Source organism: Astyanax mexicanus, chromosome 16 (assembly GCF_023375975.1).
Source record: "Astyanax mexicanus isolate ESR-SI-001 chromosome 16, AstMex3_surface, whole genome shotgun sequence".
Classification (NCBI taxonomy): domain Eukaryota; kingdom Metazoa; phylum Chordata; class Actinopteri; order Characiformes; family Acestrorhamphidae; genus Astyanax; species Astyanax mexicanus.
Genome location: NC_064423.1, coordinates 28419579 through 28436879, shown reverse-complemented (window position 1 = coordinate 28436879; position 17301 = coordinate 28419579). Strand labels below are relative to the sequence as shown.

At 38.6% G+C, this 17301-nt stretch overlaps 1 protein-coding gene across 15 annotated transcripts in view; it reads right to left on the bottom strand.

The window, feature by feature from the left end:
• Positions 1–17301, bottom strand: part of ptprsa (protein tyrosine phosphatase receptor type Sa) — a 310811-nt gene that overhangs the window by 106503 nt on the left and 187007 nt on the right. For all 15 annotated transcript variants that reach the window (XR_007424918.1, XM_022669860.2, XM_022669866.2 and 12 more), the window contains one exon: positions 13249–13437. Coding sequence is in view for 14 of the 15 variants with exons in the window: in XM_022669860.2 (XP_022525581.2) it covers positions 13249–13437 (189 nt within the window). In the remaining variant the exon portion in view is untranslated. The remainder of the gene's footprint in view (positions 1–13248; positions 13438–17301) is intronic.

Here is a 17301-nt window from a genome sequence, read left to right as displayed (position 1 = left end):
CACATTAATGACCCTGGTTTTGTAAGTTGGGATATGAAATGGGAGTTGTTTTTTCATTTTATGACAAGACAGAGTATCTACTTGTTAGTAGGGTAGCAATTCAAGTGTTCTGGTTGAACGTGTGTGAGGAATAGGTGATCTATATGTATATGGGAGTGTGTGTGTGTGTGTGGGTAGCCACAAAACATGGTGGACTTTAGAGAGCAGCGCAATGCTGCCTGATATTTGAACAAGCTCATTCATGTTAACAGATATTTTGCCAGCATAAACAATCTGAAACAACTGATAACTGAATAACTCACAGCTGCTCCAAAAAGCGAAAGTGTGAGAGTGAATATGAAAAGAGGTAGAGCAGTGCCTGTGTTTTCTGCAGCTGAGATTTTACAGGAATATATAGGTGAATAACAGTGGTTTAAGTATTTATTGATTTGGAAAGAGTTTATAACTGCAACAGAAATCATTACATAAATATCTTAAACTGAGACCTGATAGAGCAGAACCTATAAAGAATAAATTAGGAAATTTCTTATTTAAGAGATATAGCTTGGATTTCAAAACCTAAAAAGTAAGTGTGGAATTGTGGAGGGTTTCTACAGACCATACAACAGTATTACATTATCATAATGGAGCTTTATTCAATTTATTTAAAATCAATAAAGTCAATGCATCACATTACTCAGTGAACACACATATATAAATATATATATAGTGGCATACAAAGGCTTAACCTGGACATACCTGTCCTAATACCTGATCTGACCAAAATGGCATAAAGGTAAAGATGAAGCCTTCTTTGTGTGTTACAGACAAGATTACTGTACTATTTGTGTTCTGTTAAACTCCACCCTTATCCTAGAAGGTAAAATCTGAAATAGTGGTGCACTGTGCGACTGTGCAGCAACACATACTCGCATATGACCTTCATGATCGGCAATATAAGGCTGCGGAATTCAATGAAAAGGACACATTACCAACTGTTAAGCATGGTGGTGTATAGATCATGCTTCAGGCTTGTATTGCAGCCAATGCTACTGGAAATGTATTACTGATAGAGGTCAGAATGGATTAAACTGAGTACAAACAATCAAACTTCCAAATTGACCGCAATGAATTACTGGTACCTTAATAGATGCAATCTAAAGGTTTTGCCATTGCCTTCACAGTACTCTGAAATAAACAATATTAAAAATCTATTTTAAAAGGATTCAAAATGGTAGTGCTGCAATATTGCCCAGGAAGGTCACATAAATAGAAGCCTTTTGCAGGAGAAAAGCATGTAAATCTCCCAAACAAGAATTGAGAGTCAATTAGCTGCTATAGAAAGTGTTTACAAGCTATGATACTCACAAAAAAAATAAAAGATTTAACACACACACACACACACACAGATGTTGTTAACTGGGAAGAGAAGAACAAGAAAGTAGAGGAAGAAGTAGCATAGTTCTGGCCATTGCTTTAGAGAAAGAGGAAGCTAGTGGAAGTTAGTTGGTGATTAAGTTTGGTTAGGCAATGTTATGGCTGTGTTTTGGTATTAGGGTCTTACCTCGGATTGGGGTACCCACTGGAAAGAGAGATAGATACAAGTAAAACACACACACAGTTATTATTAGTATTATTGGGTGAGTAGCTCGTTTCATACCTCCACTGGGTTTTATACGTTTAGAAACTTAGATCAGAGTGAAGAGTGATTAAGTAATTGAGATATTGAGATTTAGAGACCTCCCACGGCTAGACGAGGAGCTTTGGCTTTATACAATTGATGCTCTCGCGTTCTCTCTCTCTCTCTCTCTCTCTCTCTCTCTCTGAGCTCTCGTCTTATCTCGGCCCTTTCTCTGCACACACATTAAGAGAACACAAAGCGTGAGACAGCTCGAGGTTCTGATGTGTGTATTATCTCCATCTCCATTTCCGATGATAAGTGACCGCGTGGAGGCTGAAAGCGACGGAGTAAAGCACGATGACTAAGCCTCTTCTCACTTGCTGACCTGCTGATGGAAAGCAGGTCTAAAAGTGACGCCATTAACTAGCAAAGACGAATAGTGTATGAGTATCTAGCTTAGCTTAGCCTTGCACGACGGAAGGCAGAAGAAAAGTCTGAGGCACGGATATATCTGGCTCCGGCTCTGTTATAGGACTGGGTGATAAAATGGTAACTATTAATTAATACATTACATTGATATCAAAGATAAATGAAAATTAAAAATGCAGCTCTGAAAAAAATTGAGATCACTTCAGTTTCTGAATCAGTTTCTCTGATTTTGCTATTTATATGTTTATGTTTGAGTAAAATTAATGAATGAATGAATAAAAACATTGTTGTTTTATTCTATAAACTATGGACAACATTTCTCCCAAATTCCAAATAGAAATATTGTCATTTATTTGCAGAAAATGAGAAATGGTTGAAATAACAAAAAAAGATGCAGAGCTTTCAGACCTCAAATAATGCAAAGAAAACAAGTTCATATTCATAAAGTGTTATAACTTCAGAAATCAATATTTTGTGTAATAACCTTGTTTTTTAATCACAGTTTTCAGGCGTCTTGGCATGTTCTCCTCCACCAGTCTTACACACTGCTTTTGGATATCTTCATGCCACTCCTGGTGCACACATTCAAGCAGTTCAGCTTGGTTTGATGGCTTGTGATCATCCATCTTTCTCTTAATTGTATTGCAGAGACTTTCAATTTGGTAAAATCAAAGAAAATCATCATTTGGTTTCAAGTGGTCTCTTTTTTTCAGAGCTGTATGTGCATTTCACAATATCAACAAGACAATAATTGCTTCTAATCCTTTTTCACAGATTAGATTTAGCACAAAAAAAATTGTACCACAGCTACTCTAGTCTAGACCTTCATTGACATCAACTGTATAGCAGACTTAGGTACTTTTAGCTATTGTCTGGTTCAAATAGGGAATAAAAAGGCCACAAAGGAAGGGTTTTCATTAGATTTAGCTGTGAGCATTGCTGTGAGGACTGGACTGCAATTAGCCACAAAAGTCTCCTTCCATTAGTGAGGTAAGGATGATGGATGATCACCTCCTTATCTCATTCGCAACTCCCTAACTCATCCTTATCCTCAGAGTATCAGATGGAGTACCATCATTTCAGAGAATACAGCATTACGCTGAAGTTCATATTTATCTGCCTTAAAGAGTCCTATTCTATTGATAGTACTTCTCTACAGGTACTAAATAAGCTGTGTCACCAATGCGGGTCACCTTAAAGTAACAATGCATTAACTAAAAAGTGTTTTACAAACATTTGGACAGACAAAAGTATATATATATATATATGTAAATCTATAAGGCTAAACAAATATATACTACAGTTCTGTAGTTCTGCAATTCTAATAACTGAGCAGTTGTTACTATACACATCTACTGGAAATGGTTTGGGTTCATTAAAACAATAGTAATGCAGAGCAATTTAGGTCTTGTGCTTTCTTTAGTATTAAAGCTGCTTTTTATAGCTATGTTATGTTATGAAAAAAATAGGTACCACTTTAAAATAAGACTACCTTTATAAAGGGTTTATAAATGGTTTATAATTAGTTTATTAATGGTTACTAATTATGTTGTAAATGCCTTAAAAATCATTAATAATCAGTTATAACACATACGTAGAAAGTGCAACAACATAGATGGCTGTGGGTTCACTATTTGGCAAACAACAGGTCATTGTTTCCCTTTTTGCGTATGTGTTATAACCTATTATTAATGATTTTTAAGGCATTTGAAACCTAATTAGTTACAATCAATAAACTACTTGTAAACCATTTATAAACCCTTTATAAAGGTAGTCTTATTTTAAAGTGGTACCAAAATATATAATCATTAGAAAAATGACTTGAATATACAGTATATCACCCAGCCCTACTCTGATCTCTCTTTCCTCTCTCTCCCTCTATCACTTTGCACGCCTCACTACATATATATATATAAATATGGTTGTGAAAATCCTCTCTGATAGCTATAGATTTAAAACATCGATTACAAACCCATTCACTAACACCGAATGTTCCGCACGTGCGGTGAATACAGAAAGCTCCTTTGTCCATATGCAACGGGGAGGTCATCACTCTACTGTGAAGGATGTTTTGCCTGCTTCTCGACTCACTGCATTACGCACCCACTCGCTCTTATGTTTCTGAATTGGCTTTTTAAAGTAATGCGTACGACTGAGAGCGCCCTATAAGAGGGCACTGGAACAAACCCAGACGGAAAAGAATCAAGACCTCTTTTTGCTGAAAAGTCGGCTAATGCGTCTTGGCTGTGCGAGCTTCTGCTTGGAAAAGAACAGAAACATCTGCTGACATTGGAGAAACAAAAAGAGCAGACGTGTAAATGAAAAGGCCGGGCCAGGCTTGGGAGTGGCCTGCGTTGGGAAACACACGTCATGTAGAATTTATATATATTTATAGCGCACCTCCACCTTCACAAGACCTGTTGCGTTAAATAACGAAGGAGTGATTCCATCACCCCGCGTGGTATTTCCAGGTTTACAAGAGCAGTGTATTCGTTAAGCAGGTAAAACATTCAAACCTTAGACTTTTTATGTATATTTTAGGTGCTGGAAAGAGTCAGGAAGGGAACAGGAGGTTAAGGGGGTTGTTAAAGAGTTAGAGCTTGGTTACAGTCGAGGGCTTCAAAGGCTGCAGAGTTATAAGCTGTTTATTTTTAAGAGTTAAGGTTTGGGTTCAGGTTTGGGTTAAGGGCTAGCTGGAAATTAGATAAGGTTAGACTAAGGTTAGACAGAGGTTTGGTTAAGGTCTGGTTAAGGTCTGGTTAAGGTTAATAAAACAAGTTCCACAAGGTAGGATGGTCACAGAGTAACAAAAGAGGAAGAGGTGTAAAAGAAAAAAGAAAGAAAGGGGATTCAAAAATGTGTATACACTCTTAATACTGTTTTAGTTTAAATGCATCAAATGTTTTTTTGAAGTGATGCCACAGAGAAACACGTTTGTAAGTGTGAAAAACCATAAAAAAACTCTCTACATTCTTCTTCACACTTATACATCATCTCTACTAGAAAAATGCTTCTTCATAGGAGAAATCTGGTTCCACTTTGGCATTGCTCAAAGAAACAATTGAAGCAACTTTATTTTTAAGAACTTAAGGTGTGAAATTCACTCATACGATCTGGTTATAAACCCTTAGAAGTCAGTTTGCTTTCACACTACATAATTACATATTTAATGTAGTTAGCAATTAGCAGTTCCTGGTCTGCACCTTATCTGACATTCTTTATGTTAAGGAGACAAGAAATTACAAAAAAGTAAAAAACTGGGGAGAGGATGGTTTACTTTCCAGGAAACAAGACCGTAGCAACAATAACTCACCTTCAAATTTTAATCTGAGTCAAATATCTCCTCTAAAATATGGTGTGGATTGGAAATTTCCACACAATGCACTTCTTTCAAAGAGCTACGAGTGAAAAGTAATTCCCAAAAAGCTACAAAAGCTATCCTTTTGATATTGCAACTGAAGGGTTCATTCATTCAGAAAACAAACTGAAGATGAAATATTTACAACAAAGTCAAGCTGATAGAAGAATTCCCCTCCAGCCTTGAGAGGAGCTACAATAGATTAGCTTTGGCTGGTGGCAATCTCACTCGTCCTCATACAAAGGCTGTGACATACACAGCAAAAGTCACTCTAGATCCCTCAAAAACAAAAGCCACATATTCCCAGACAAATCTGGACAATTTGCATGGATTGCACAAACAACCTGAACTGGCCTGGGCTGATTGTGCCCTCTGGAATGGTAGAGGACACTGAGCTGTGATTTAGTCATAAATATCGCAACCAGGCTTTATAAAATAATAATAAAAACACAGAGAGCAAAGCGAGGAAGGGGGCTGTGTGATGGAAGCAGTAGGAGTGGGGGTGGAGGTGGGATTGGGATTGAACAACAATCTGGCCGCAGCCTCTGTCCATCTGCATGGCTGCGACTCAGCCTGGGCTCAGAGCCATGTATTTAGCCCAGGCAAGGCCACAGTGACCTTACAAACACCTCCACTGAGACACACATATTCTGTTCTCCATTCACTGCCCAGCAGTACACTCCACCAGGGGTGCAGATTTCTGTCCCGACAAGGTTTTAATTCAATTAGGACACTTGAGGAACAGATTTAAAGCATTATTCTACTCATGGGGTAGTAGAATATTCCAGCATAGCTGCTCAACCAGCTTTGAGAAACATCATCTCTCGAGGTTTCACTATCGGACATCAAGAGCCTGAGAATGAAACCAAGAACCAAATGGAGAACCTCTCCAAGAGCGTAAGGAGCAACCTCTGAAAGCCAAGCCAAGACCCAAAAAAAAAGAGATTTTTTTTGAAAAGCATAAAAAACAACCATCGACAGAAGCCAAGCACCAAAAAGGAGAACCTCTCCAAGAGCTTAATATCATCCTCTGACAAAAGCTAAGATTCAGGAAAAAAAGAATCTCTCTAACAGCACAAGGAACAACCCCTGACAGAACCAATACCTCTCTAAGAGCGACAAACGGAACATCCATGGACAGAAGCCAAGACCCAAAAGGCGGTAGTCTCTAAGAACATGAGGAACAACCACCGTCAGAAACCAAGACCCAAAAGAAGATTGTCTGTAAAAGCTTGAATAAGAACCATTCAAAGAATCAAAGTGCAAAATGCGAAACTCTCCATAAGCTTGAGGAACAACCACTGACAGAAGACAAGACCCAAATGGAGAACCTCTCTAAGAACATAATGACAAACCACTGAAAGGAACCAAGACTCAAAATATTGATCCTTGAGCCTGATGCATCACTCCACATTTTACCTCGCCTGTTTGTCCGTCTGACTCTGCTGACATGCTCTTAATAACCCACTTGTCTTAAAGAAGATACCAGCAAGCACTCTTTGTGTGCACCGTCCATGAAACATGGCGGTCTGTTTGCACAGAGCGAGTGAGTAAAGCCAGGGTTGGCTTGAGAGGAAAGTAGCGGGAGCTTTATTAAATGATAAAACACATAAGCCTTCCTCCTGCAGTGCTTGTTAATCTCCAGCGCCTGACAAGGCCGGGGAGAGTCTGGGGTCCAGAGCCAGAGGAAACGAAAAGAAATGTCAGCCCCCTCCTTCCCTCTGCGGCTCCCGCTGGAGGTGAGCTTTTCAGGAAAATGCTGGGTAAATAGCATGTCCTCATAGTTCCACACACATCCCTGGTTCTGTATCCCTGCTGGAATGAAGACATTAAGCAAGCCAATGATTCTGAGCCAGTTCCAGTCAGATTACATTTTATGGGTGGTCCTTTGGAGGTCCATTTCCATTGAAGGTTGGGGTTGCTGGGGTCTGATAAATTGTGTAGCAGCAGATGGGCTACAGTTGGTAATTGCATAAACGTATAAAGTGCACCCATATGGAAGGTCCACATGCTAAATGGCCATTGAGCGTAGGTAAAATGTAGGGGTATACAGCACTTATGTGGTCCAATAAACACAGGCCATGTGTGTGTATGTTGCATCAAGTCTCTGGAGGAACAGTGCCTTGTTCTACTGTGTACTTGCATGGATGAGATGCAATTAAAGTGCACGAGGTTGATCTTGATCTTCATAGCAGACATAGTCTCAAAGCAGGTTTCCAGAAACATGGACCAGCATTGTTGATGATTAGACCAAGAGCAGGAACAAGAACTAAGACCTTTCCGGGAGCCTAAGGAAGGAACCAATGATAGTAACTAAATCCCAACAGGAGAACATCTTCAAGAGCATGAGAATACTAGACAAGAATCACAGATATGAACCAACACTCAAAAGAAAGAACACCTGAGAGTGTAAGAAAGAACAACTGATTGAAATCATTGGCATTTTTGGTTACTACTTGACTATACTTGATTCTATTCGCTTTTTGGTGCCTAGTACCTGGTTGTAATGTAGAGGAGTGCAGGTACCATGCAGTGGACTCGAAAGCAGCCCTCTTGGAGAGCATTAATAGGAACCACTTAGAGGAAGCAAGCACCTAAAGAACATTTCTAAGAGCACAAAGTTAACAACTTAAGATTGACCAATTCCTGAAAAGAAATCCTGATTAAGGGTCTAAAGAGGAACAACTGATGTGAAAAAAGTACTCCAGTGAATTGTTCTTCTTTCAAAAACCTACAGCAGCATGTCTGAAATTTTGGTGGAATCACACCACCACCTTGTAACTCTTTGTTATGCGGGTTGTGGGCCAGATCTGACCACAATCTGAGTGAGAAACCTGCAATAATGCCAACTGGAGCTGTGAGCAGACCGCACAGTAAGTGCAAAACCATGGCAGAGACATTTCCATTTATATTCCTCCTTCTTTCTTATGGCTTTCTCTTGAGCTTCTGTCTTTATATTTTTTGTGTAGGAGGTGGGTGGTAGATGATTGTCTGCACTGGGACAAGCTCCATAGATCATTTATTGAGGCTCCACCTGGCTGTAACGGAAAGAAATATAAAAAAAGGATTCTTTTCCTCCTCTCCAGAGAGAGCAAAAGACACAATATCTCTTCTTCGCTCAGTTTCTTTGGAAGGGAGATTAAAAGTAGAAGCCATGAAGCTGAGGAGCTTGGCTGGAAATCATAGTTTTAGGATTGTGGGGGAACTGTTCAGGCCTTTTTCTCATCATCTTAAATCCCTTAGGTTGTGAGACCCGGCCCCCTGACCAACCAACAAAACTGCTTCGGAGAAATGGGGGGCCCCTAAAGCAAACAGCAACGGCTAACCCCATTGACTTTGTAGGATGAGCATGCTGTGCTTTTCTTTAGACAGAAACAGGCCCACAATGTTTCTTTGCTAAGCTGGAGACAGACGATGGACACGGACCAAGCCTAAGATTTGCAGAAGAACTGGCATCTCAAAATGTACAACAAACATTGTCCAGCAGACATGATGTCTGACATGTCTACTTCTTTTGTTCTAAGCTGAAGTTACGAGGCTAAAAAAGCTGGACAGATTTTACAGGCCATACTCTTCAGTGTGGCATTGTCTGTTTTTAAAAGACAACGTTAAACCCTTAAAATGGAATGCTATAAAGCTTTCTTTGAGGAATGCTATAAAATAACCATTTTTGGTTCTAGAATAGATCATGTTTATAAGGGACTTATTATTAAATGAGAGAATAACCTTTCTAATAACCTTCTAAAAGGTTCTTTATTTTTACACATCCAAAATGATAACTTTCAAGAAGAAGGCTTAAACATACATCACTTCTATCATTTCAATTCATCCATTCATCTACAATCTTCTACATAGGCCTCCAGAGCCTGTGTCTTCCCCTGAAAGATGGGAGCATGTTCTTCAAACGTCTCAAACTTTCCAGGAAAAAGCTGAAACATCCAAAGTCATTTATCATAACTTCAACGTATCTACATTCTACATTCTTCTCCATTTGCCTCCAGTCCAAAAAAAAGAACAGAAGCAAAGTTTAGACCAAAACATGTCTCAGCATGCTCTCTCAAAGCAAGAGATGGGAAATCTGAAAATCTCAGTTTCCCAACTCTGGTCCAGTCCAGACCGGCCCAGCTCAGACGGCCAGGGCCTTCTGAGCAGCAGAGCTCCAGTCCAGCTCTCTGAGGAAGATGGATGTGTTGTTGTGAGCAAACAAGGTCAGCCATGAGTGAAGTGAGTGCTCGGTGGCATGTGGTTAGCTGGGACACAGGGTGTGGCCACCAGTCCTCAGCCACAAGGAACTCACTTAAATACACAGCTGTTTTTTTATTATTATTTTTTTCCATTAGAAGAAACAAAAGCAACATTTTTGCCAATACCTGAGTACAGAAAGGAACGAAAGAATGTAGATTTTCTGTTAAACCAAAGAAAACAAACTCACGTTAGTGGAGGTAATAAGGGTTGGGCAGAAGATTAAAGGATGGAGGGAAAGGGAAAGAAGGGAAAGAAGAGGAGTTAAAGGAGTGAGGGAAGGGAAGGGCATGCACTTTAAGAAGCACTTAAAATGCCATCTGCTTCAGGGAGAGTGGGCAACTTTGTGGACTCAGTGAGACACTTACCAAAGACTTCTGAAAAATCAAAGAATAAGAAAAGAAAAAAAAAGATAGAAAAACAGAATATCAGGTATTAGGTATTTCAGGATTGGTATTAGAGTTTACAGATTTGGTGGGGAACACCCAAGGTTAACTTATATAAATAAATTATGTTTATTTCGCCTTATATATTGTATATGCTATTTATATTTATACATTTTAAGGAGAGTTTAATGTTGTTATTTTAATCAGCAACAGGGGAAAATATCTGAAAATCTGAGACCACCCTAAAAAACTGTTTATTTATTTTAAATCTGGAAAACAATAAAAAAAAAAAAAAAAAATTATAAAATGTAAGATTAAAATGTAGACAATTATTTTCTTTTGCATTTTTTTACACACTCATGTTTATATCTGATCCAGACACGTGTTTTTTTAGAAAAGAGGGATTAATTAAATTATTAAATTAAATAATTATCACGGTACAAGCAGTACAGGCCATAATCTTCAGATGGCTTTGTCCGTATTTTAATAGAAAACATAAACCGTTCTGAGATGCTATAGAAGAAGGTCTGATTGACATGAGTGAAGGATCTTTTACATTTACATTTAAATTAGGAAAAACAACCCAATCCGTAAAAATAAATAAATAAATAAATAAAATCCTGTTTTTCATCTATGTTATAGAGTTTTTTGTAAATAAAAAAAAAAGAAATTCTCTACATTTGTAGCTAAATAAAATGTTAAATAATAAATGTTAACACAGTCTAATAAGGTCTCAGACCTTCAGAGCCTTTTTTGTTTATATGCAATATTTGTTAAATTAATAAATAACGATTAAATATTTATAACACTTTTAAGACCAAAATGACCTACAGGCTTAAGAAAAAAATAAAGCATTATAAATACAGTTCAGCTTTTTTAAAGGACACTGCATTTTGTAAAGTTTATGGAATGTAGTTACAGAAAGATTAGAACAGTTTAGCGCTTGTTTACGCTGCTGAGACGTTGACGGAAAAAGACATGTTAGTGTATCAGATTTTAACCCGTATCATCACACATCAAACAACACAGAGCATTCAAAAACAAGACAGATCGAGACACAACAACACAGCAGACTCATAAACAAACCCACATAGACACAGAGGACACGAGCACAGGTGGGCAGGTGGGACACTTTCTTAATACCTGAGCAGAGAAACTGTTTTCTTTCTTTCAAGTGGGAACAGAACACTAGCTTCATTGTAAAGGGAACTAAGACACACTTTGGTGGATGCTTGAAATAGAAAGTATATCCATTTTTAATGGTTACATGTGTAATAAGGGATTATATATTCTAGTCACGGAACATCTGAACTGTAAGAAAGGACCTTAGCAGGGGAAACTGGTCAATATAGTTTATACTTTTCTTCATATGACTGTTGTAAGATTATTATTATACTTGTTTAAAGACATTTTAACTGGAAAAACTCTCATACGATTGGCAGATAAGTCTGCTTGTTTAAAAAATATATTTAAAATAAAAGCAAGATTTTAACCAAATATAATTAGACAACTAGAAAATTTCTGTAAATAAAAAAACTTAAAAAATAGAATAATAAAAAATAAGCTAAATATCTGAACATCTAAACTTCCCTCCTCAAAAAAGATCTTTTTAGGTGAAATTTATTACAATATCTAATAATTCTCTTCATAAAACTGTTGTAACTGTTTTTATTATACAATAATTCAGCCTATTTTAACTGGAAAAAATGGCATATATGTCTGCTTGTTTTCAGACATAGATAATATAAATGCAAGGTTATGCAACAATAAAATAAGATTATTTAGGTTAGTAAAATATATATCTACCAGAAAATAATATAAATAAGCTAAATATCTTGTCATACAAATTTTTACACATTTTTTGTAGGTGTAAAAAAGACAATACAAAGTGTCTAAGGCCACAGACATATCTAGCATTAGCTAGAACCACAGAAAAAAGTGGCATGTTCAGAGAGTCCCACTGCTTTAGTCCTGTCCTCAACGAGAGAAGTCAAAAGCATTTGTGCACAAGCGACTTGCTCAGAAGTTCCAGTCGCACCTATGATATCCCCAGCGAGGCTGCACTGTCCATTACCACCGTGAATTGCTGCACTCAAGTTTTTACATCGCTCAGAGCGGTCGCTACCCGCCGCTCAACCAGAACTGAGCAGATTCTCACTTTAGCTGTTCCTTTAAAACCTCTCTGAGCTCACCCGGTTTCTTTATCTCTATATGATGATTAATAATGTACACTAGCTGGACAGAAAGTGGGCCGCAAACTGGTTTCTGTGGGCTAATAACTGCTGTATTACTATACAAATAGAGTTTTAAATTCTATTAATTTTTGTTTTTATATTATTGAATGAAAAATCTGTATATGTACATAATTACTGTGTATAAACATATCATTGTTACTTGATAAAGTAAATGTAATATGATTTTTAAGCATTTCTATTGATTGGTCGAATTTTCATGTCATTCAGACACACTGTTATTGGTATGGTATGTCAAAAATGAAAATTAAGGTTTTTGTGTGAAACTGATAGGTAAGCACCCAGTTTATATATAAATAAATTATTTTTACATCATTAATCAGTTATATCCTATACTTTCTTCTATTTTATTGTGTTTTAGTTACCAAAATCTATCCTAATCTATTAATATCACTATCCATATTCCTTCAAACTAAACACACTATTTATTGTTACCTTTACCACAGATATAAGTAACCAATCTCTTTATTATGACTGGCTGCCATTGTGTATTGTGCCTTATTCTATTCTAAGAAACAGTCCATACTGAAGCACTTCTGAAAACTTATATTTAATTGAATATGAAAAGGCCCATTCTAAACTGCTCTGCGCTCTTCTTGCAGCTTAGTTCATGGACAGTATATGAATGCATAGACTTGGCACCTCTGGTTTAACATTATTTCATCTGGAAAAAGTGACAAAAAAACTGCACTTTTTCTATCTTTTTCCAAGTCCTTCAAACGTGCACTGTACCCAGGCAGGCAGGCGCACTTGGCCCACTCTGCTCCTCTTCTACAGTTCAGAGAGTTGTAGAATCAGCTTTTCGAAGTTGGAGTGCACTCAAAAAACAGCAAAATCAGGGATTTTGTGGCTTTTATGAACAGTACACCCAAAACCAGAATGCAAAAGGGTTTCCATTCAATCCTGCAACAAAAGCTTCAGCGCATCAGTAAGCACTTTTTCCAGCATCACAACAGAAGAAGTGGAACACAGCTCTCTTACCTGATCTGAGCTGTTTGATCCGCCCATTGCTTGCACTGGGATCAATCGGCAGGAAGTCTTTGAACCAGGTGATCTCTGGGTCGGGGTTGCCACTAGCTGCGCAGAGCATGTTGGCTGTGCGGGTGCGTTCTACCACCTTCAGCTGAGGGCCCATATCGATGTTGGGGAAACCGGGAGGTAGAAGGTCCTCTGTGGAGAAAAAAAAAAAAGGAGAAAGAATTTATAAAAGGCCCTTGAATAATTCGCTCTGATATGAGGTTATAATGTGTGGTATGTGAGCAATAAAAATTGCGTTTGTATATCATGAACCTGTAGATATATCTGATAAGCCTTGCTTAAAGTCATCAGCATGCATTCAGCCACAGATGTAAACCTCATCAGCCTTTAACTATTGAAAAGAACATTTCTAGGACTCTTCACCCTGTAAAAGTGAGCAACAGTCTCAGGCTGCATCCCCTTAGAGTGGCTCATGCACTTTTAAAAATAAAGCTAAAATAAAGTTTTTTTTTTTTTTTATCTATGTCATGTTAGAACCTTTTTGAAAAAGAATCTATCCTATTTTCTCCCCAATTTGGAGGGCCAATTACCCGACCCATCAATAAGTGGGTTCCTGGCGACCTATGTCCCCGACACTATGATATTATAATTACTATATTGCATATTAGGAGTGACTCTCCGACTCTGGCTGCTGATGCAAGCAGCATGACCCAGGATTTGAACCTTGGATCATAGTGTATCAATGATTCCATTAAAAGTTTGGTTGTCAAAGAGATCTAAATGTGAAGAACCCTTTAACCTCTTAGGTCGAGAAGAACCCTTAAACCCATTGGGATGAGTGGCACATCAAATACAAGAAATTGCAATAAATAATACAGAATTCTAGATAGTCTACATTTTAAACTCATTTCAAGACTGTACATGACTCACCCAGAAATTATAAAGCATTGAATCAAGTCGATAGACACCCAAGGACCTTGTTTTTTGCCTCGTTGATGTCATGATGTCGTCTCATGAAGTCATTACACAATTATACAGCAAAGTAAACTCTGAGTCATTTCCTGAGTGTCCACTGGTCGTCTTCACCCAATTGAACACACAAATTCACTAATAACAGATTGGAAGCAGCCTGATTAAAGACAAAGTAATCAACCAGCTAGTCTGACAAAAGGCAGAGGACAAGCTTCTTAACAAAAATGGTTTCTCTAAAACAAAGGCTTTTATTTCCGTAACCGGGAAGAAAAAATCTAAAGCCACTGGAGGTCTGGATCCTAAACCAAGTACCTAACCCTACATGGCCTGGCACTCATTCGTGAGTGGCATAGGAGAAGTAATGAGTAAAGGATGCTCAGTAAGATCCTCTGAATTTCTGGGCAGTAGGATACTGTCAGATAGCAAGTTTCAAAGCTGTTTTGCCCAAAAGCCAAGAAAAGGGATTATAAAAGAGAGAGATAGAAATGAGTACGCATTAGCCTTAATCTCTAATAGCTTTTTGGTTGCAGGCTAAAGTTTCAATTGCTCGGTAGTACAGCCGTAGTCTCTCGAAGATGCGCAATACAGATTACCTGCTGCCTGAGAATTCCTCTTTAAAATAAATATTTCAGCAGCAGCTCCACAGAGTAAGAGGGATTTGTGATGGTTTGGGCTTTATGGCCAAACTTTACCCATAGATTATTAACCAGTGCTGATGTGTCATCACGTTGCATGCTGGATGCCTCTAGGGAGGGAGTTGCAACCGCAGTACCAATTTGGCATGACACACTATTTCGTTCCTGTCCTACATCTTTTTTCCTGATCCCTCTGTCTATTTGTAATCACACTCCTGAATGCGATAGATGCTCACTTTCACTCCATTTTGCTCATCTCCCCTGGACCAGAGACATCCAATCGTCTGGAAAAACCTCTGCAGCGAGTGTTTTGGCCATAAGGGAGCAGTGGTTTGAGGCTAGATCTGTGTCAGGCCAATGCTTGCTTGAGTGGGGGGAGATCTATCCTAGCTACAGTTGTGGTCAAAAGTTTACATACACTTGTAAAAAAACATAATGTTATGGCTGTCTTGAGTTTTCAATAAGTTCTACAACTCTTATTTTTCTGTGATAGAGTGATCGGAACACATACATGTTTGTCACAAAAAACAGTCATAAAATTTGGTTCTTTCATAAATTTATTATGGGTCTGCTGAAAATGTCACCAAATCTGCTGGGTCAAAAATATACATACAGCAACATTAGTATTTGGTTACATGTCCCTTGGCCATTTTCACGGCAACTAGGCGCTTTTGGTAGCCATCCACAAGCTCCTGGCAAGCTTCAGATCGAATGTTTGACCACTCTTCTTGACAGAATTGGTGCAGTTCAGCTAAATGTGATGGTTTTCTTGCATGAACCCGTTTCTTTAGCACTGTCCACATGTTCTCAATGGGGTTTAAGTCAGGACTTTGGGAAGGCCATTCTAAAACCTTAATTCTAGCCTGGTTTAGCCATTCCTTTACCACTTTTGATGTGTGTTTTGGGTCATTGTCTTGTTGGAACACCCAACTGCGCCCAAGACCCAACCTTCGGGCTGATGGTTTTAAGTTTTCCTGCAGAATTTGGAGGTAATCCTCCTTCTTCATTATCCCATTTACTTTCTGCAAAGAACCAGTTCCACTGGCAGCAAAACATCCCCAGAGCATAATACTACCACCACCATGCTTGACAGTAGGCATGGTGTTCCTGGGATTAAAGGCCTCACCTTTTCTCCTCCAAACATATTGCTGGGTGTTGTGGCCAAACAGCTCAATTTTTGTTTCGTCTGACCAGAGAACTTTCCTCCAGAAGGTTTTATCTTTGTCCATGTGATCAGCAGCAAACTTCAGCCGAGTCTTAAGGTGCCTTTTCTGGAGCAAGGGCTTCTTTCTTGCACGGCAGCCTCTCAGTCCAAGTCGATGTAAAACACGCTTGACTGTGGAGACTGACACCTGTGTTCCATCAGCTTCCAAATCCTTGCAGACCTGCTTCTTGGTGATTCTTGGTTGACTCTTGACCATCCTGACCAATCTCCTCTCGGCAGCATGTGATAGCTTGCGTTTTCTTCCTGATCGTGGCAGTGACACAACTGTTCCATGCACTTTATACTTGCGTATAATTGTCTGCACAGTTGCTCTTGGGACCTGTAGCTGCTTTGAAATGGCTCCAAGTGACTTCCCTGACTTGTTCAAGTCAATAATTCGCTTTTTCAGATCCACACTGAGTTCCTTTGACTTTCCCATTGTAGCTTTTGTAGCTGAGTCTAATCACTGGGTCAAATGAGCCCTATTTAAATGGGCTCATGAGAAGTCAACAGCTGTAGTCAATCAGAATCACTTACAAGAAGTGAAGAGGCCATGACATGAAGCTAATTTGATTGACACAACTCGCTACATCACCAAAATTGACAAATTTTGTTGCTGTATGTATATTTTTGACCCAGCAGATTTGGTGACATTTTCAGCAGACCCATAATAAATTTATGAAAGAACCAAATTTTATGACTGTTTTTTGTGACAAACATGTATGTGTTCCGATCACTCTATCACAGAAAAATAAGAGTTGTAGAACTTATTGAAAACTCAAGACAGCCATAACATTATGTTTTTTTACAAGTGTATGTAAACTTTTGACCACAACTGTACATGAATGACGACTTAAACACACTAAGGGTAATTTGCTGTGAGCTTAATTAAAAGCGGCAAGCGCAGGGATCAGATAGAGACGAGTGGAGGAGCCCGGAGTGGCATCGGCTGAGCAGTGGCGAGAGATGTCAGAGCAATAAAAATTCTATTACTGCCACCAGCTCCACTTGTGGGCCGATTACAGTCAAAGAGGGCATGGCAATAGACTTGCAGCAATAACAATGTCATTTACTGGTGATATTGCACAAAGGTAATAATGACAGAACAGGAAGAGGTGAGGAAGCAGTAACAACATTTTCACTGATATGGTTGGACCGATCTGAGATAATCCAGATCGAGTGCGAGCCCAACAAACAAGTCCCTGGAATGCAGGTGCTCTTCCAGGAACAGCAGTGGAGAATCGC